Source organism: Lissotriton helveticus, chromosome 10, assembly GCF_964261635.1.
Source record: "Lissotriton helveticus chromosome 10, aLisHel1.1, whole genome shotgun sequence".
NCBI classification, from domain to species: Eukaryota; Metazoa; Chordata; class Amphibia; order Caudata; family Salamandridae; genus Lissotriton; species Lissotriton helveticus.
In genome coordinates this window covers 1,074,852,509-1,074,874,042 of record NC_136071.1, presented here as the reverse complement: position 1 = coordinate 1,074,874,042, position 21,534 = coordinate 1,074,852,509, and the positions used below count along the sequence as shown (strand labels likewise).

The 21,534-nt window shown below is 41.2% G+C and overlaps 1 protein-coding gene across 1 annotated transcript in view; it reads right to left on the bottom strand.

Moving 5' to 3' along the window:
* The window catches only part of THSD7A (thrombospondin type 1 domain containing 7A), a 1,031,465-nt gene that overhangs the window by 91,364 nt on the left and 918,567 nt on the right, over window positions 1–21,534 (bottom strand). The window contains exons 18-19 of the mRNA XM_078663785.1: window positions 19,222–19,337; window positions 765–882 (exon numbers count right to left, since the gene is read on the bottom strand). Coding sequence (XP_078519911.1) covers window positions 765–882; window positions 19,222–19,337 — 234 coding nt within the window. The remainder of the gene's footprint in view (window positions 1–764; window positions 883–19,221; window positions 19,338–21,534) is intronic.

The window sequence follows — 21,534 nt, the reverse complement described above, 5'->3', positions numbered from 1 at the left end:
GTATTCTGTTTGGACTGCCAAAAAGATGCCATATTTCACCTATTCTTCACCGGCTACATTGGTTACCAATCAAACAACGTATCCAGTTTAAGAGCCTATGTCTCACCCATAAAATCCTGTATGACACTGGTCCAAAAACCCTGCAGGGACTCTGCTCCTTCTATGTCCCTACGCGTGCCCTCAGATCGGCTGATCTATCTTTGGCACGCACGACCAAGATCCATAGATGTAGAGCAGGTGGTCGCGCTTTTAGGTACCTGGCGCCGAAACTGTGGAACTCGATCCCACTCACGGTTCGGGCCACCTCTAACCACTTTCTGTTTCGTAAACAAATTAAAACTTGGCTGTTTTCCTCCATTTAATCTCTCTGTTGTGTTGTCTGGTTTCTAGGTCTGTCCGCAGCGCTGGGACGCCCCATTGCTGGGGTAGCCATGCGCTATACAAGCAGATTTAACATAACATAACATAACATAACATATTAAAAGCATATGCAAAATGGCCGATGTGTTTTAAAAGTAATTATTTGATGAGTTACTCTTTGGGAACAAGTCGGTTACACAAGATTGTGAAACTAGAACTAGAATATACATCAGAGATGGATCACGGAAGACATTCACTAGAATATAGATCAGAGAGGGATCACAGAAGACATTTGATTGAGTAGAAGAGTAGGTAACCTTATAATGCTTCCATGCATGTTCATGTGATCACAGCTACATTACCTGCCTTTTTCCAATTCAGGAGTTTATCAAAATGATACCCACCTGTGAGTCCACATTGTTGAGAGCACTCAGACCAGGAAGACCAATCAGAGAGCTGGCAGTTCACAGGACATTCCACTACACATGAAGTATTCATTTGCCAAGTCTTCTCTAACCCAAGCTTTATAAAAAGACAACAAACATTACAAGTCAGCATCATTTTAGTCAGACCAACTGATTTATACCAGAAATTACAGTAATCTGGATGATTTAAAGTTTTCTGTGAGGGTTTGCATATGTATAGACAATGGTGTGTGTAAAATATATATTGCTTTTTTAAATGGCATCTTCAATAATTGTTTTCACAATATGTAAAACACAAATACAGATGACAGGCAACATTCAACTTGGATGATCAATGTGTGAGGCCCTTCAATAAAAATGTATATTTCTGTGTAGTTACCATGTTTATCAGATTGGATAGCTGACATGATTGGACCACTGGACAATGAATGCATCCTAAACACCTCTTACTAATTGGGCTACATGCCTACACTATGGAGACTGACTAGTAAATACAATCTGTTGTGCTTTGACTTTCAAATAAGTTCAAGGAAATCTGTGCAAAAAATGTGCAAGTGGTAAAGTAAAATGCCCTATTTGTGACACTTATGTATTACCCATTTAGAATGGTTTGCCTGTCACCTGGATGTCAGGATGCTGCTGGAATCTATAGAAAACCAGAAGAGACTGTCACCTTGTAAAGGAGAAAAGAAAAATCTGTTTTCTTCCGCGTCTGTATAGGTGAAGGCCATCCCAGGGTCATGAAGTCTGTTATTCATGTTGTCACAGTATCATGGGCACTAAAGGCATTTTGGAAGAAGAACCAGGAAGACTGGACTTTGACTGGAGCCCTTGCTGAAGAAAGCATTTGAGAATCTTGGCTCCCACAGCTCTCTGTTCTGAGTACTCTGGGAATGGCTACTGAGGATTTGAGGACTATGGGCGTGACCAGGAAGAAAATATAAAGGCCCATTTGTAGGAAGCCTAATACCAGTCGGTAACGGACGAAATTACAGAATTTCGGCCGTTACAGACCGGTATTAGGCATTTGAGATGTAGGGGCCTAATTTAAGGATTCGGTAATTTACCGAATCGGTAATTTAAGGAATCGGTCAATTACTGAGTTCTTAAATACCGATTCGGTAAATTACCGAATTCTTAATGTAGGATGCACACAAGTGAGTGCTTTTCACTTGTAAGGATTTGTTATTTAGCACCAACTACAAGTTGGTGGTAAATAACTAAAACTGTTAAAAAAGCAATATTGCGCTTTTTTAACAGTGCCATGTGGCAGACATACATGACCTTGGGGCATATATGTGTGCCACACGTGCACCCATGCACTATTCAGGGGTGCAACAGGGTGTCAATGTGACACCCTGCCATCCTTGTAGGTCTTCCCCCTCTTACCGATTCAGTATTTACCGATTCGGTATTTACCGATTCGTATTCCCATTCATTCCTATGGGCCTCCAGGCCCATAGGAATGAATAGGAAATACCAAATCGGTAAATACCGAATCGGTATTTACCGAATTTTACAGATTCTGTAAAAATTACCGAATGAATACCTACATACCATTTACCCATTCTAAAATACCGAATCAGTAAAATTCGGTATTTTAGAATCTGTAAATGGTATTTACCTACATCTGGCCCAAAGTCTTTTGTGACGTTGTATCACCGTCTTTTATTGATGCCTGGAGGAGCCAAGGCTATCCAAACAGGCAAATCAATGGCAGATGATAATATCTAGATTGTCGCCTTCTGAGATTTGAACTTGATGGTATTGTGAGGTCTCCAAAACCGGTTATCTGACTAGGTATATGATCTTGTGAAGCACTGCCTGGCCACTGCTGACAATTTTCTACCGTTGAAATGTTTCAAACTTCAGAAAGTCGCAAACTGAAATATGAGGGAGTGAATAGGCAGAAAGTGATTTTTGTATTGATAGGGAGTGGTATTTGAGCAGCCATATTCAACTATTAGCTATCATTTGTCTTTCATGGTTTGCCATTGCACAGATGAGTTTGTCTGTCAAAGACATGATATTTTGATGATGATTACATGTTATGTTATGTTACTGTCCATTTATAAAGCGCACCTACACCAGACGAACTGTTGGCGCTAGGTAGCCATTCAAACTTCAACCTCAATTAGTGGTACGCCTTTCTGAAAAGCAGGAGTTTCCTAAATGTAGCAAGATCCAAAGAGGACCAAAGGTTCAATAGCAGGGTATTCAATACTCGAGGGGTGATAACGGCAAACTTACGCCCTCTGATCCTTTGTTTTTTTCAAGGGGGAATCGTCAAAAAATGCAAGTTGCTTGATCTTAAAGCTCTAGTAGGGCAGTATTTTGTGATAATGGACTTCACGAATGCAGGGTAAATTAGGTACAGGGACTTAAAAACCATGCAACATGCTTCAAACATTGATCTCTGTACAACTGGTAGCCAATGAAGGTCTATCGTTGCCTTGGAGATGTGGCAAAGTGTATATCAACCGAGCAGCCTGGTTTTGAAATTGCTGGAGCCTGCGCAGGAGGATTTTGGGAAGACCCAAGTAAATTGAAATAGCATAATCTAATCTAGACATAATGAGAGTTATGATTACTTGCATCAAATCCTCCCTAGTAAGGAATTTCTTATCTTTTGTATGCAACGTAGCTGGCAGAAGCTAGCCGTTGTCACAGCTCCTACCTGCTGCTTAAAGGAGAGTTCTGCATCTTTTATGACACCCAAGCTTTTTACAGCGATTTTGGGTGTAGGGGAGAGCTCATTTCTCTAGGCCAGAACGATGGGGACCAATAATTCATCTTACTTTTTGTGAGAATTATCTCTGTTTTATCGGGATTGAACTTCAGATGATTGCTGTTCATCCAATCTCGGATGAACAGCATAGTATCCTGAAACAACTGGCGAGATGAGAGGCTGTCATTTATCGTGATTTGCAGTTGCATGTCATCCGCATAATTAAACATTTTGATTTCTTTATTTTTGAGGGCATTAATCAGGGGGCAAATATAGATGTTGAAAAGATGGGGAGACGGCAAAGAGCCTTGAGGAACCCCACAATTCAGTTGCACCTCTGTAGACGAGAAAGGAGGAAGCCTGACTGAATGAGATCCATCCCTCAAAAAGGAGATAAGCCAATTCAGTGCTGAGTCTCAGAAAACTGCAGCCCTAATCCGGTCATCCAGAATGATGTGGTCAACCATTTCAAAAGTCTCAGACAGGTCCAGTAACACCAAAACGTGGGTGTTGCCATTACCTACCTCATTACACATGTCATCAACAACAGACATGATCACCGCTTCTGTAGAGTGTGCTGATCAAAATCCTGCTTGCGCAGGAACCAAGAAGCCTGACTCTTCAATGAATAGACATGGATGACAGGCTATGTGGGCCTCAATTAGTTTTGTAAAATAGGGTAGAAGTAAAATAGGTCGGACCTTTTTCATATCCATGGGATCGGCACCAACTTTCTGCATGATTGGAGTAATATTCGCTTTTTTAAAGGACCTAGGGACCACCCCCAAGTTGATAGATTGATTAGGAAATGACAGTATACAGTCAGGAAACCAAGTACATACTGCTTTTATGACCTTCGGGGGGCGGATATCAGTTGGTGAGCCAGACTTTACCTTTGTCAATGGGAGGGCTAGGTCCTCTTGCGTTAAGATGGGGAAGCAAGTAAGCATTTGTCAATTCACCACATCCGTGGATAGATTATTAAGAGGTGGACAGGGAGGAATACTGTTAATAATGGCCTTAATCTTATGTACAAAGAAGGCATTCAGAGAATCACACAGACCTTGAGTGGGTAAGACCGGCAGAGTAACTCAGTCGGGTTAGAAAGATCGGAGACTATCTTGAATATCTCTTTAGATTTATTAGAGGCGTTCATGATTCTGCCTGTGAAAAAGCTTACTACAGTTTGCCGAAAAAGATTTTTTTAATTGCGAAGTTGTTCAATGTACCCTATTTTCAGGTCTGGTGAGTACCTCAACCGCCACTTCCTTTTTGCTTGCCGGAGGTTAAGCTTGACAATTTCCAGGTCGTCTGAGAAAAAATGTATTGGCCTCATGGTGCCTAGGTGCTCAAGATCTCCGAAAGGGTGCATGATCGTTACTGGTCACCGTCAGCCAGCTCTCAATGTCATGCGCATAGGTTTCTATATCTTCCTTCGGAGTGGGTGGCGAGTTTTTTAGATCCTCACAGAAGGCTGTGAGGTGATCTCGAGTCCAATTCCTTGAAAAAATAGTGGGACCGGTAGAGGGATTTTTCCATTTAGGCAGAGACACTACAAAGGACATCACGTGATGAACAGACCAGCCACATGGGGCTATACTCAAATTCCTCACTGGGAATTTGGTGGTCCATATCTGATCCAAAGTTTGTCCTTTAATGTGAGTTGGACAATTCACGAATTGTTCCAGATTTAAGTCAGCCGTCAAGTCCTTGGCTTGCTGCCCCCTTGTGCCTCATTTGCCCAATAGTTGAAGTCTCCAACTATAAGAACATTAGAATAATCTACAATTAGTGACGCCAAGGATTCAGACAGGGCCTGAGAGAAGTCTGGCATGTATATGGGGGGTCTATTTAACAGCACTCAAGTAAAAGAAGAGAATGAATATTCCCATCGGAAAATTAAATTCTCCACCAAGGGATGCTCCAGAAAGGTCGCTTTAACAAAGTGGTGCTCTTTCTTGATGACAGCCGCCACTCCCCTCCCTTCTTCTCGTATTCTTATTAATTTGTAGGATATAGTAGTTGTTGCAGAGAGCCGCAAGTATGTCTGGAGAGGACTCTTCCATGAGCCAAGTCTCCGTTAATAACAAGATGTCTGGGGACTGAGACTCCAGGAGATAATAGACGTCATCCTGGTGCTTCACTAGGGAGCGGGTGTTTAAGTACACTACCCGGAGGTCAATAAGTTAGGCTGAGGGATTCTGGTGGGTAGTGCTCAGTGCTGGCAATATCTGTTGTGGGTTAAAATGCCTACTATCCTCCTGGGCCCACTGTTGTGAGGATACCGAGATCCCTAATTCCATTACTACCTTTGTGATTGAGGGAGAGAAATCATACCTCCCATGATTGTAGGCCAGCAGTGTATTCCTGGAATAGTTAATGGAAGGGGCATAGTAACTGGCCCCATCCGAATACGGACGGGCGTAGATGGGCTATCCCTTGGTACGCCTTTGGCGTGCCAACTGGCTGGACGTGTCATACTGCTACTTATATGGGCATGGTAAAAGAACCCTCCACTGTCTATGACCAACCAAGATACTGATTGGTTCCTCCCTAGCCAATCAGCACTCGACTAACCCCAGTGCGGGTCACACAGTCCCTGAATTAAAAATCAATCTGATTTAATTCAATAGATAATGAAGCCCTTTTGCTAAACTCCATATGCACCATAACCTGTAAGTGGAAACCGAGTGCCTGATTAGGATGACGGTGGGACAGCCACTGACAGCCCATCGTTGGCGGTCCCACCACCATCGTAATAATGTTTTCCACCCGTCACTTCAAGATGGTTGGCAGATGGGTGGCGGTCAGAGAGACTGACCACCAGGGATCCAATGGGCTCAATGAGCCTTTCAGACCCTCGGAGGGAAATCCAATCCCTACAGTGGTGGCAGTGCCTGCCTGATACTGCCGTAGGAATTATGATGTCCCATCCCTCAAGCCGGTTCATGGTGGTTTACCCACCATGAAAAGGCTGGTGGAAAGGCACATTGGGGGCCCGTAGCGGCCCCCCTTCCCCACTGGCCCACAGTTATGGGTACATATCCCTGCACCATGTGGCAAGCATCGCATGGTACCTGCCACAAAGTGGAGGGATATGCTCAATGGCTATTTGTTGTACCGCAGCCTGCAGCACACACCGCAATACAAAAGATACCATTTGCGATTGCCTTGAAGGCGGTCACATTGTAATATCATTGGCAGGACTGCAGACAGCAAGTTGGGAGGTCCCGTCTCCGATACGATGGCAGTCGCACATAAGTCTGACTACCATCATAATGTGGCCCTGAGTGCCAATGTGTGTATTTTTTAAGACAATTTAATTGCTGATTTAGGATTTTACTGCCTGTTTTTGGATGCCTATCACAAAAGAAAGCACAGTATTATCTATAATAACTCCTCAGCATTCATTTATTTTATTTTTCTGTCATGGTAAACATGTAATTCAATGTACTGTTTTTTGTACATGAAATAAAGATGTGTGCACACACAGAAGCCTTTTAAGATGTAACAGAAAGATAAAATTGCTGTGAGAAGCCTAAAAGCCTTTGTGCTTCTGAATAATAATGTTACAATCTGAAGACATGAAAATGCTTTAGTAGCTCATATAACTAATGGTTAAAATGGTATTACATCCTACCATAACCATAATATATTTAATACACTGTATTTAACTTAGCATATTTTGCATACTTGCCTACCACACCTAATGAGTTTTACCTACAATACGTACATCCCATGACTATCAACCATACTTACATAACATATGGACGCTTACCTGCCATACCTATGTACTATTTCTAACATGCCTACCTACAGTACCTATCTGCTATACCTACTCTACTTAGTTACCTATCTACAGTACCTGGAGTACCTACCTGCGATTCCCACCATACTTGATCTACTTTGCATAACATAACTAACAAATCATATCCTTCCCTCTGTTCTTAACCATTTCAGGTATCTAAGTAATCATTAATGAGCTATTTTAGATTTTTCAAGTAATTCTCATGATGTCATATTTATTTCTCAATTTCACATTTGAGATAATGGTAATGTTATATCTTGCTGCATGGAGTGCTCACAATTCGTTGGATTTCTTGTAATGTTGGATTCAAAAGAGCCCTCTCTCAGAATGTGCTGAAGTCAAGCTATTTTCCTAAGAAGCATGGGGGGAAATAGGACTAGAGCTAGTTAAACAGTGTTAGTGTAATAAACTAAGAAAAGTGTCATCCAAACCAAGTTCATAAATAATTGATATTAAATACATAGACCACCAACAACTATCATAAGTGATAATGTGGGAGGTGAGGTAAGATACTATGAACTTTTACAATCAAGTATCTCATCAGCTGAGGGGGACCCAGGTTGTACTAGGCATATTGCGTGTAAAAAAAACAAGCCATATCCTATGCCCGATCTAAAACTAGTTTACTGGAATATGGCAGGGCTATGTTCAAAAATATCTTCAGGGGACTGGTCCACCTTTATTGAAGGCCACATGATGGCCTTCCAGGAAACTTGGGCCCTGGACCAAGTCTATCGACCGGGTTTTTTAAACTTTTCAAAAAAGGCACAAGGAGGGCAGAAGGGAAGACCTATGGGGGGCCTTACCACACGGGTGAGGCAGTCTGACTGGTACAGGGTGGAAGAATTGTAAATTGACAGTAGGGATATACTTATAATTAGAATACAGATGGAAGAAGTCCCTAATTTGTTGCTTATTAACGTCTATATGAGGGGTATGCCAGGTGGGAAAGCCTCCCCCACCGTAGATATGTTGTTAAATGACCACAGAGGTGTAAGCAATATGATAATTGCTGGTGACTTCAACTGCTCTTTTGAACCCATTGATGACAATTATGTTAATCTTAGTTGTGAGGAGGACGGCCAGTGGAACATACCGCAATTGGATCTTCCTCCTATTAAAAAATCGACAGAGGCAGCTTTACAGCTGAAAGTGTTTTGTTTAGAACAGGGGGTTAGGGCAGTAAACGGAAGGTCAACTTCTGATAGGCAGGGCTCGCAATCCTTCAACAATGGCCTGCAAAGCAGTTGCATTGACTTTATTTTCCTTAATAAGGAACTTTGGCCCTCCCTAGTAAATATGGTAGTTCTGGAGCGGACAGAGAGCAACCATAACCCCCTAGTTCTTTCCATGCAGATCTAAGGCATTTTCCTCTGCTGCCAGCCAGGCTCCTGGAAATGCCTCTGTTGAAGTAGCGTTAACCAATGACACAAGGAGAGTCAAGTGGAATAAAGTTATTAAAAAAGATGAGCACTTACAGCAGATGAGCGAGTTAGTGGCCAGTGTGTCAGCTTCCCTTTTAAATTGTGCAACTCAAGAGGAGATGAACGCAAAGGGACCACAGGTCCAAGGTGATTTGTCTAATAAGCTTAGAGGCTTTTTTACTACCGTGGTTAAAAAAACCCAGAGTTATTCTAGCCAGAAGGCAGCTGCTTGGTTTGGTCAATCTTGTAGAAAAGCATATAGAACCTTAGCTAGTGCAATAAGGTCCAAGTACCAGGGAGATATAAGAATGGCCAAGGCGGGGTATAAAGTGGCTCAACAGCAAGCAAAGAGAGAATTGAATGAACAACACTGGGCAAGTATGATCACGTTCAGGCATCTTGTGAAATGGGGCCGGGGTGAATCGAGCCGTATGCCGGTGAACCACGTAGCCCCTGAGCAATTTGCAATTTTAAACCCCGCACAGGAAAATTGTGATTGCCCAGTTCCTGAAACAACTCTGTTTTTTTACTAAGAAAGAGGTGGAAACAGCTTTAAAAACAGTTCCAAGAGGCAGGGCACCTGGGTTGGACGGTATTCCTGCGGACCTGTTCCTTCATGACACTACCAATTGGGTAACATATATACAGCTCCTTGTAAACGCTATTGCTAGCGGGGCATCTAAGCCCGATACTTGGTCAGGAGCAGAACTCCTCCCAATATTTAAGAAAGGAGACCGTTCCATCCCAGGCAACTATAGGCCGATAAGCCTTATTGACTGTATACAGAAAGTTTCAGCAAGGATGCTATTAAGCCGAATCCAAGCCTGGATGGATGAACATGATATTTCGTCACCTCTGCAGGCGGGCTTTCGTTCTTGTACCAGTACTATTGACCAGGTTTTTAGATTTGTTTTAGTATATTGGTGCATGGTATTTTTATGCGGGGGCACTCTCTATGCGGCTTTTGTCGACTTTAAGTCGGCTTTTGATCTTGTCCCCGCGCAAAAATGTGGAGATCCTTCCAGGAACTAGGCATGCCACATGGAATATTGGCTCTTTTGGTTACTCTACATGAAGCTAATTATGTGCAGGTACGTTGGGATGTGCAGGGGAACGTAACTCAAAGGTTCCCGTTAGCTAAGGGGGTTCATCAGGGGTGCGTTCTAGCACCTACCCTCTTCTCCTTGTATATTAATAGAGTAGTCCAGTACTTCCAGAACTTCCCCACTGATGCTCCCACCTTAGCAGGATTGAAGAGTCCCCTGCTTATGTTTGCAGATGACACCCTGATACTATCCAAGACACAGAAGGGTTTACAATCTGCTCTAGCGAGATTTGAGGAGTTCTGCCACGACCATGATCTTTAGTTGAATGTTAAGAAAACAAAATTCATGATCTTACATAAACTTAAGGGGCCCGATTCACAGAATGAACTTAAGACTAAATCCTAAACTTACTACTATTTGGTATTCACAGAATGCACTTACTACTTTCGGGATTCACAGAGTGAACTTACTACTTTCGGGATTCACAGAATAAACTTACTACTTTCGGTATTCACAGAATAGATTTAAGACTACTAAGTCTAAGTCCGAAATCGGGGAGTAAATTCCGGCCCGGAGGCGGAGCTTCCGACCCGGAGGCGGAGCTTCCGGCCCGGAGGCGGAGCTTCCGGCCCGGAGGCGGAGATTTCAGCATGGCAAAAATCCCCACCTCCGAGCCGGAAGCTCCGCCTCTGGGCCGGAAGCTCCGCCTCCGGGCCGTAAGCTCCGCCTCCGGGCCGGAATTTACTCCCCGATTTCGGATTTAGAGTTAGTAGTCTTAAATCTATTCTGTGAATACCGAAAGTAGTAAGTTTATTCTGTGAATCCCGAAAGTAGTAAGTTCACTCTGTGAATACCGAAAGTAGTAAGTGCATTCTGTGAATATCAAATAGTAGTAAGTTTAGGATTTAGTCTTAAGTTCATTCTGTGAATCGGGCCCAAGGGTATTAATGGCATAGTTGAAATGAAGGAAATTATTCTGGAACAGGCCCAGAATTTTACATATCTGGGGTAACTATTGGCAGAAAACTTAGTTGGAAGACTCAGATTAATCTATTAACACTTAGACATGCTCAACTGTCAGGTGCCCTGTTAAAGGAGCAGCGTCTTTCTTACACCAAACCTGTCGCTCCAGTTTAAAAAATTTATGATTCTAAAATTAGTGCTCCGGTATTGTACGGTGCTGAATTTTGGGGCTTCGACAACTTTTTTTTATTCCTTTTTTTTATATTTTTTATTGAAGTCCGGACATGAAAACCAATACAATACAAAATATCCATTACAGCCAATACAATAAACCACAGAGGATACCTTTAGGCAAAAAATTTATTTTTCTGAAATCTTCCAAAATTAAGCAAAAGGATGCCTGGCCTCCACCTTGGGGGTGCCCAGGAGTGGACACCTCACAGGGAAAGCCAGGATGGGTTCCACAGCGGTATTCGTACAAGCGCCTTGAGACCCTTGCGGGTGAGTAGTGCGCTATACAAGTATCAATTTACAATTTACAAAAAGCAATATAAAATAAAATCAAGGACACATGAAATAGGAAATCAAAAGAAAAAAATCCCGATCAAGAAATAAATAACATAGAATAAAATACCACCCTCACAATCTCAGTCAAAGTAAGAAGCCCATATTTTCACAAATTTTTTAAGACCCCGACACGGAATGCATTAGAACAGCCACTTTTCCTAACTGCTTTCATTTTGTTGGACCACTCCAGGACGGAAGGAATAACAGTGGTGCGCCACCTTTGCAGTATAAGCGATCTGGCTACAGCCATTGCGATATATAAAAATGTAACCATATTGTAAGAAAAACAAAGGTCAGGATCGTAACCAATTATGATTAACAAATCACTCACTGCTATTTGAGTGCCACATTCAACTTCCAAATAACAGAAGATATCTTTCCAGAAGTTCTGGATCATAGGACATTGTAACATAATGTGTGACCAGTTAGCAAAGGGAAAATTAACACAACGAAAGCAATATGGTGAATAATTGGGATACATTTTTGACAAAGATACCAGAGTTCGATACAGTTGCCATTTACTTAAAAATAACACCCCGCGCCAGTTCGCACCTCTAAGTGTGTTAAAATTAAGGTTATTAACAAATGACCACAAATTAGCTGAAATTTCTAGGTTTTCACAATCCTTCCATTTTTTTTATCGTTTTCTGCCCGAGATCTAGGGCCCTAACTAAGGCTAAATGCTTTTTCCACACCCCTGGTTTCCTCATAACTGGATATAGAAGTTCTGTAATTAGCGGATGTTGTTCGCTAATCAGAACAGCATCTAACTCAATGAGGAATTTAAGGAGGATATTGTAAGACCCTAAAAGAATGAAATCATTGGCTATTAACTGTGTTATTTCGGGTACAGTCAACCATTTTCCATTCCTCAGGAAATCTAAAACCTTACAGAATCCTAACGATGCCCATTTTAAGGTGAGCTTCGAGGATTGTGTAATCCCTGCTAGTGGTAAAATATCAGCTAATAAAGTAGTTGAGTTGATAGCTGGGATAGAATATTTTTTTTTAAAAACCTGACGTTTTTTGAAAAACCAATGAAGGCACTTATAACGAAACCGCTTACGGGATCGAAATATGAATAGTGGTGCGTGAATTTGGGTTTCTTTACACATTAAATCCATAAAGCAGTTAATAAACAAATGAGACTGAGGCTGAGATTTAAATCTAGACAAATAAAATAAGCGTAGTAATATTCCCTAAGGTTCGGGAGGGCTAAGCCTCCTTTATCCTGTTCTTCATACAAAGTGTCAAGTGCGATACGTGGTGTTTTTTTTGCCCAACGAAAAGATGTAAACATAGACTCTACTTGGGTGAAAAAAGCACTTGACAGACAACAAGGGATGGTTGGAAAAAAAATTAAACAAAGGGAGAACAGACATTTTGTTCAAGGTAAGGGCTTCGACAACTTAGCCGCCTTAGTAATCGCACAAAATATATTTTTAAGGGCAGTAACTGGTCTTCCTCAGTCAACTCCCTTATTGCCCTTATTCGCAGATCTTGGCTGCCATTCTATTGCAGACACGGTGCAATACAGACCTGTGGCGTACTGGAGAAGGCTGTGGGTTACCCCAGAGTTATCCCAGTATGCCCAGGCACGGTTGGAAGTCAGGGAGGCTGACAGCATGCATTCAATTCCATGCCTGAGATGAGTAAAAGTCACTCTTTGTGAGTTGGGGATGAGTAGACTATGGTTAAACACTGTTGGTAACTCCTTTCCTCCGAAGAGTGAATATAAGGCAGCATATTGGAATACGGTTAAAGTGAGGCGTTTTTCTGCCTTAGTGACACCTTCACTATCCAGGGATTGTTTAGAACACAAGCAAGAAGAAGAGTATGAAAAGTACTGGGATCTTATCACCTCCACTAACAATCGGAATCTCTATCAATAATTTAAGGTGGGATCACTTCCCACCAATCTATTTTCTTGTAAAGGGGATGTATTAAACCACAGCAAATGTCCATTTTGTCCAACACAAAACGAATCATTGGCACATATTTTATTTGCTTGCCCAGCTTATAAATCTCCTAGGCAAAGATGGTTAAAACCTATCTGTTTAAACCTGGGGACCAGGTTAAGCAACAAAGCATCAAGGATTTTAAATTCAGCTACCCTTGAACCTATTATGATTGCCGTTGCTAAGTTTTTAGGCTGGATGTGGGTTATACGAGCAAAAGAGTGGAGTGGTGTGGCTCACTGGTTAGAGGTGGCCGACCCGGAAGCAGAGGACGGCCCGGGACCAGGGTTCAATTCCCGACGCGGCAGGGTCGTGGACCAGGGTCAGCGGACTCGATAATTCTCGCCTCGGTGCCGACTCTAACCAAGGATCACACTCTGCAACTCTGGGCATTAGCTTGCCTCATCTCCACAACGGCCCCCCACATACGCCGGGGATGCCTGGTTTCACCTTGGAGATACCCAGTAGGGACCATCTCACAGGGAAAGCCAGGACGGGTTCCCCAGCGGTCTATAGCGCAGAGATACTCCTTCGGGAGTCGATTTTAGCGCGTTAGAAACCCACAATTAATTAATTAAAAAAAGGAGTGGAGGCAATGATATTTGTCTCCTTGTAATTTGTTGGGGGCGAATAATACCACACACTGTATTATATTGCTTGAAATGTAATTAACAGAGGATTTTATGATTACTATACCAGCTCTGGTGGGAGTTTTCCCAAGAGATTTTTTTGCATTTTTTATCTATTTAATATTTATATGCATTACTCACTGTGGACCTACTATTTTTATTACTCTGCATTCTAACCCTTTAATGCACAATATGCTTACACTGATGATCATGAAATGTATTGGTTTGGTTTAATGTTATGTAATCAACCTATAACTTTTTTATGCTAAGCTCTTTTTAAATGGTATGTCTTTTATGAATGTATTCGAAATAAAGACTTAGGGCCAGATGTAGGTAATTCCATTTTACCGACTCTAAAATACCGAATCATACCGATTCGGTATTTTAAATTCGGAAAATGGTATGTAGGTTAAAAATTACCGTATCGTTAAGATTCGGTAATTACCGAATCGGTAAATACAGGTTCGGTAATTGCCATTCATTCCTATGGGCCTGGAGGCCCATAGGAATGAATGTCAATTACCGAATTGGTAAATACCGATTCGGGAAAAGGGGGAAAACATTGAAGGGTGGCAGGGTGTCACTTTGACACCCTGTTGCACCCCTCAATTGCGTATGGGTGCACATGTTGCAGACATACATGCCCTAAGGGCATGTATGTCTGCAACATGGCACTGTTGGAAAGGCAAAAAAATTGCTTTTTCAAAGGTTTTCATTATTTACCACCAACTCGTAGTTGGTGGTAAATAACGAATCCTAAAATGGGAAAATCACTCATTTGAGTGCTCCCTACATATCTGGGTTCGGTAATTTACCGAACCGGTATTTAAGAATTCTGTAATTTACCGATTCCTTAAATTACCGATTCGGTAAATTGCCGAATCCTTCATTTTTGGCCTCCTACATCTGGAAAGCCTAATACCGGTCGGTAACGGCCGAAATTAGGTCATTTCGGCCGTTACCGACCGGTATTAGGCTACCTACATCTGGCCCTTAATGACTTGACTTGGAATCCTGCTAGGTTTTTTTTAAAAGTTACATTTGGTCCAAAATGTAGCTTTAGTATCAAATTTACCTTTGGGAACAGGCTCAACCCCCTTTTGGTCATTCTATATTCCACCCAGAAAACAAGTATTCTCATTCTGAAATAGGCAGTAAAAATAAATTCAAATGAACTCGTGTGCAAACAACATTTTACTTTGAGTTTTTGGTGTGTTTTTGGTCCTGATTATTAGACCCCCAGTAGAGCTTTTACAGATCTACCAGGCAAAAAGTATTCGAACTGCAAACTATGGTTCAGGGGTGTGGGGCATTGCAAATACCCAGTCATTACAGTCTGTGGAAAGTAATTTTGTGAGATATATATTGTGAGTACGTAGAACAACATCTTCCTATGTGTGCCATGCTAAACTGGGTTTAATGTACGTGTCTGATCTTAATAAATTGGAGCTGGTTCTTTTATGGTACTGAGTATGGACAAAAGAAGAGACAAAGTTAAACAGGGATATTTTTAATGATGTTTTAAATATGGAAAATGCCTTAATGATACCCTGGGTCAACCTTGTTTGTACATTTCTACAGAACCTGACCCATTTGGAGAATTTTACCGATCCCGATTCCATGCAAGTGGTACGTAGGAAAGATTTTAAAAAGGAAGTTCTTGCGATGTTGGAAATGTCACGGCTGACGACCGAAATACTAAAGCCCACGGTACTGGAAATTTTAAGTGTTTTTAAAATTCAGCCATATCTAGTGATAGTACCAGAAGGATATGACAGATTCCTATTAACAAGATTCAAGCTTGGAAAGGTCCAAAGACTTATTAGTTTTCCCAATATGAATAACTGGAGCCGAACCATGATACCCTTGTGATAATTGCTCAAGTCAATCCACTATCCATGTTATTTTCTTTTATGGATTCTATACTCTTATTTGGAAAATCAGGATTCTCCCAATGCTGAAATCTAGGGGGATAAGAAAATGCCGACCAGCTTATATGCATTACAAACCATAGATAATACTAACATGATTTGGAAAATTAAGTTGTTTTTAAAAAAAATGCGGTCACTTATAGGAAGAGCATAATGTTCTGAGGAATTTTTAAGTTTATTGTTTTTAGAGTCAATGAAATGTTGTGAATTTCCATTTGATAACATTAAGTGCTATATTTTGATCATAGCTACTGCCATAATTTTATATGAATTAATTTGAATAGTCGGTGCCCAATTTAAAAAAAAATTTGGATTATGTGTATAAATTGCGTTTATGATTGCATTACTTTACAATCGAATAAAACTGAATTTGAATTTGACATGATGTAGCTCAAGTGCACAGTTGTGTGTGGTCAATTTCCAGCAGTTACATCCTAAATGTTAAAAAACATGGAAAATACAGTAGTACATAGTATTTACACTTATCTTCTAATTGGTGCAAGTGTAAAAATCATTTCAAAAACTACTTGAACCCAATTTTAATAGTTGTGCTTTTAGTTAGAAATATGTTTTTCTTTAGATCATATTGCCACACTTCTGCCTATCCCAAGATATGTAAAATAGAAGATGTCATTATTACCCAGACCCGTCTCTGCCTGGTATCCATGTTACATAGATGGAGTTGTGTCAGAGTTATTCAATTTTGTCACCAGTGAAAGTTGAAGCAGTACTTTTTTGTCAACATAAAATTGAGGGGTGCTTGATGTTCGCACTATTCTGCACTGTATAAAATAATTGACGGGGTTTGCTCGTGGTGCTCCCATAAACAACAATTTGCATCGCAAATTAAACTATGACAGACAGCTTTTAATACTCAAAAATACTATCAAAGCAAACCTGTTTTTGTGATAAAGCCAATGGCTCTAACGCTATCAATTACCACTAACAGCAAACATGACACGTCCTAGCTATACTGTTATATGTAAGAACGGCTCGGTAGACATTAACCTAAGTAACATTTTTTTTTTATTGATACAAGAATGCAAACTTTTACTTAAAAAAACAGGAATGGGTCACAACGGTGTTTTGAAAAGGACTATTATGTATTTAGTTTTTAAGTATATGACAATAAGAAATGGCAATTGGATCAGATTTTAGATAGACGGGAGAGGGTTTGGATTACTGAGCTGCTACTATAGCAGTTTTCTTCTGTGAGTGATGTGAAGGCCATCACTGCTGATTTCAAACTACACAAAATAGCATTCATTTATTGCTCGATTTACCACCCAGCCTAGAGCAGCCGGTCCTTTGAATAATATAGAGCCCTCGAAAGATGGGCCAGAAGGGCATCTGACCTGGATCATATCAAATCAAACCCCTCTAAATGCACCAGTTACTTGTGGATGACCAGCCAGCCACCTGCATCCTCAAAGGGTGGCAGTGACATGATCTAACGCACGTGCGTCTCGCGTAACCAGGCCCTTTTGTGTACATTCCATTTTCTGGGCAGAGAGCATTGCGTGCAAATTCATGGAAATGGGAACAGAACTGCATGCATATCAGTTGTCGCCCTTTTAAAAAGGCATTTTTGAAACAGTAACAGTGCTAATGAAAAATGCCAGCATGAAAGCTGTTATACATTTTATAGACAATGGATGAACTATCATCTCACAGAAAAAAAGAGTTAGATGAAAGTATCTATTTTATATAACCATTGAGATCTTGGGCTATCGATATTACGCAGCTAAAAGATGCACAGCAGCTGTATTAGTTCAATGCTCCTGGTGTGCCACTGTCTGTTCACTGTGCCCTCCTGGTGGTCACACAGTGTAGAAGTGAGTGAGTAGCTTGCATCATCCAATCAGTACTTGGAATCGTCCCATCAAGCCATCTTTTAGAAACAGCTTGAGATGAAAACTGAAGTAAATCTTCCTCCTGCAGCATCCTCCCCCCACAGTTCTGACAGACGAGCGACTTTGTTTTTAATGCCAACTGCCTTGCCCTTTCTAACATAGTAAATAAAAACTGCAACTGGTAGCGACTGTAAAAAAAATTGTGCGACTACCGTCTCTCGGCACAGACAAACGATGAAGGATACTGGCAGACTCCCAACTGGCATAGACAATTCCCAGCCCATTACTGGGATAATGAGCAGCCTGAAAATGATGTATTGAGTTTTTTCAGTTTTACTGCTTGCGGTACCCAAATATTGTTATCAGTTTATGGTAATTAGGCTGCTGTCAAAGCTCTGCTTACGAATTAGGAGAAGTTAAATCTAGAAATTGTTGGTGCATGAAATGCCACATTTCAGGTGGTGGTCTGTTGACCTGGAATGCTGCAGGGATTCGGTGCTTGGTCTCATAACAGAAGCCACAGGTCAGTGGGACTGACACTACATTAAATCAGACCGTATTTACTTATTTTGTATTGATAGATTCTTAAACCAAGCACACATTTTACACACAGTCATAGTAAATGGAGAATGGGAATAAGTCAAGGAAAGAAGAGGAAATATTTTTCAAATAATATTATGGGGTAACAATAGCAGTTCAAGTAGAGAAAACATAGAGCTAGTCTTAAATAGTAGACGCAACTAAATGGATTAATACAAGTAATTAGAAGGGGATCTACAAAGAAACATGGAGGAGGAATAAAAGACAATATCAGAATATAGCAATGGCAACATTAGTAACATTATTATACATATATATATATGTAAATATGTATGTCTGTCTCTGTGTTTGTATGTAGTATTTGTATAGCAGAAATCTAGCCGAAAAGGAAACAGAGTGCTGTACAGGGTAAAAGGCAATCATACAGTCAATGAGAGACAGGAGAGATAGCTCAATAACAAAGAAGCGAGCATCAAATATAAAATAAATGGGGATGGAACGATACACCACAAAACAAGGAGGGGAGTGCATGAAAAGTGGTAGCAAACAGAGAGAGAGGGAGAAGTATACAATTACTGCTAGAAACTACAAAGGCAAATAAGCAAATGTATTAGAGCTTCTGGGTGAGGTGGTCAACTGCAGAAAGGGTACAAAAGATTAGCTGGTCAGGCTGGAAATATTGATGGGTCTTATATAAAGATTTGTTGTGGGGATGTCAGCTGAAGTGCGCAAACTGTGGAGGGTCCACTTAAGCAATTGCAGTCTTGGTGCAATGTACCAAAGAGCATAAAACACCTGCCTCTTCACAGAACTTCAAAACAACAAATTTGCATTCACTGTCCACACAATCAAGTGAAAACATGTGGATCAAGATGGCTGCAAGGATTGACCCACAGGGTCTCGGGAACAATCGTTTTCGCCCATGTAGGTTGCTGTAACATTCGAGTAATTCGTGATAAGCTTACACTCAAAGAATATAGTGCACCTACCTCTTCACAGAACTTCAAATCAACCGATTTGCCATCACTGCGCACACAGTCCAGCATTCTCGTTTTGATGCCATTGCCACAGACAGCTTTCTCACTCAGCTGGCACGTACTCCAATCTGTAATTATTCAAACATTAATTAAGAAAACAAAGTGTGCATCATTACTGACCTTTCGAATAGCCATTTGTTATATATATATGAAGTCACAAAAGAGTGTGCATTTCCAAAGTGAGTGCAACTGATTTTGAAACCCCAAAGTATAAAATTCAGACACAAAACAGCTCATTGATTCTTACTTACAATTACGAATCACAAAGGACACAGTCCAACACCTTATGAATCAAGGTGATATATGTGCTTTCCTTATTGCACAAAATATTAGCGGTAATCATGGTATGTGAACCTGACAACAGTGAAAGTCCACTAACCACGATTGTCAAATCATTCTTAAAGAACAGCCTTGTGGCTTGGTCGTCAAGGAAAGATGAACTGCCATGATCTAGGGACATCTTAATAATAAGATTATTTTTTTTCATACATGTTCAAAGAAGTATACATCATATGATTGTTTCAAAGATTCAATATCATGGATATTATGAACAGTTGTGATTGTTCAGAGCGGGGGAGCCTTTTTTATGTATTTCCACTATTTAAAGCTCATATATATAACTTGAGCCTTCTCTGAGTTTGTGCAAGGTTTTCAGGCAGTACATCTCGAAAAGAGTGACCAGATGTGCCTCTTTCTATGTTCCAGATGTGCTGTCTGCAAACGCATATAAACTGGTGCTCAACTCTTAGCTGAGCCAATGTCGCTGTTCAAGATATGGTGCCAGATTCAGAGATTCACATGGCACACTGTACGCTGAAATCTATATTATAGGCTCTTGCGGCTGCCTATGACATATTGGACCATGGAGGGATTTCCTAAGATTTTTTTATAATAGGCATTTTTTGCCCCATTTGTTTTTATATATGGTAACCTGTATACTTGCTTTTACCGAAGGTGATGTTAAACATAGGCTTGAGTAATTATAGATCCCTTCCTCAACCCTGTTCACAAAAAGTAACATAAAAATATAGACATACTTACTCCTCCATCTGAATGTATTCATACACATATTTCCTATTCCTCAACATTCCCAGCTGCACCAGATGCAAATTTCCAGGCATAGAACAGGGAATGTGCTGGCCAGTGTTGCTTGCAGCACAACAGGTTAGTGACAGGGACTTACGCTGCATTCCTTGCCCCACACATAGCCACCATTTTGTCGCCCCCCTCCTTAATCTCTCACTGTGGTGGGGGGAGTTTGGGCTTGCCCTTCCCAGGGGATGGTCACTAAAGCCACTTTTCAGGGTGTGTAGGGCAGGAGGGTATGTGTATGTCCAAGCCCATCTGGCTTACCTCCTTTGGCAATTTTGATGGTCTTTGGTTCAGCCTACCCCTATACTGAATGTAAGGATGAAGCAAGCCAATGGGCATTTCACAAATTGCAATGTGTTGTGTATAGTTTTGTATTTCAGGCAGAGTTACGGGGTGATCCAAATGATTGTGATGCAGATAAGCATTCACCCGAGGAAGCAGCAAGGGGCCGCTTCACGACAATCCCACAGGGATCTTTAAGGCATGACGCCAGGAGGAAAGCAACAGTGCCCCATTATATATATATAATATTAATAAGAAATATACAATATTTTTAGCGTAGGATAGCGGGAGGGTAAAATTTACTATTACCACTCCAGTGAGTTCATCAGTAGGGAAAACGTTGGATAGCGTAGGGGTAAAAATTACTATTCCCACTATAGTGAGTGCAACAGTAGGGAAAGCGTTGGATAGGGGGAGGATAACAATTACTATTCCCACTCCAGTGAGTGCAACAGTAGGGAAAGCGTTGGATAGCGGCAGGGTAAAAATTACTATTCCCACTCCAGTGAGTGCAACAGTAGGGAAAGCGTTGGATAGCGGGAGGGTAAAAATTACTATTCCCACTACAGTGAGTGCAACAGTAGGGAAAGCGTTGGATAGCGAGAGGGTAAACATTTCTATTCCCACTCCAGAAAGTGCAACAGTAGGGAAAGGGTTGGATAGCGTTGGGGTAAAAACTTACTATTCCCACTCCAGAGAGTGCAACAGTAGGAAAAGCGTTGGATAGCGTAGGAGTAAAAATGACTATTCCCCCTGCAGAGAGTGCAACAGTAGCGAAAGCTGTGGATAGCGTAGGGGTAAAAATGACTATTCCTACTCCAGAGAGTGCAACAGTAGGGACAGCTTTGGATAGTGTAGGGGTAATAATTACTATTCCCACTCCAGAGAGTG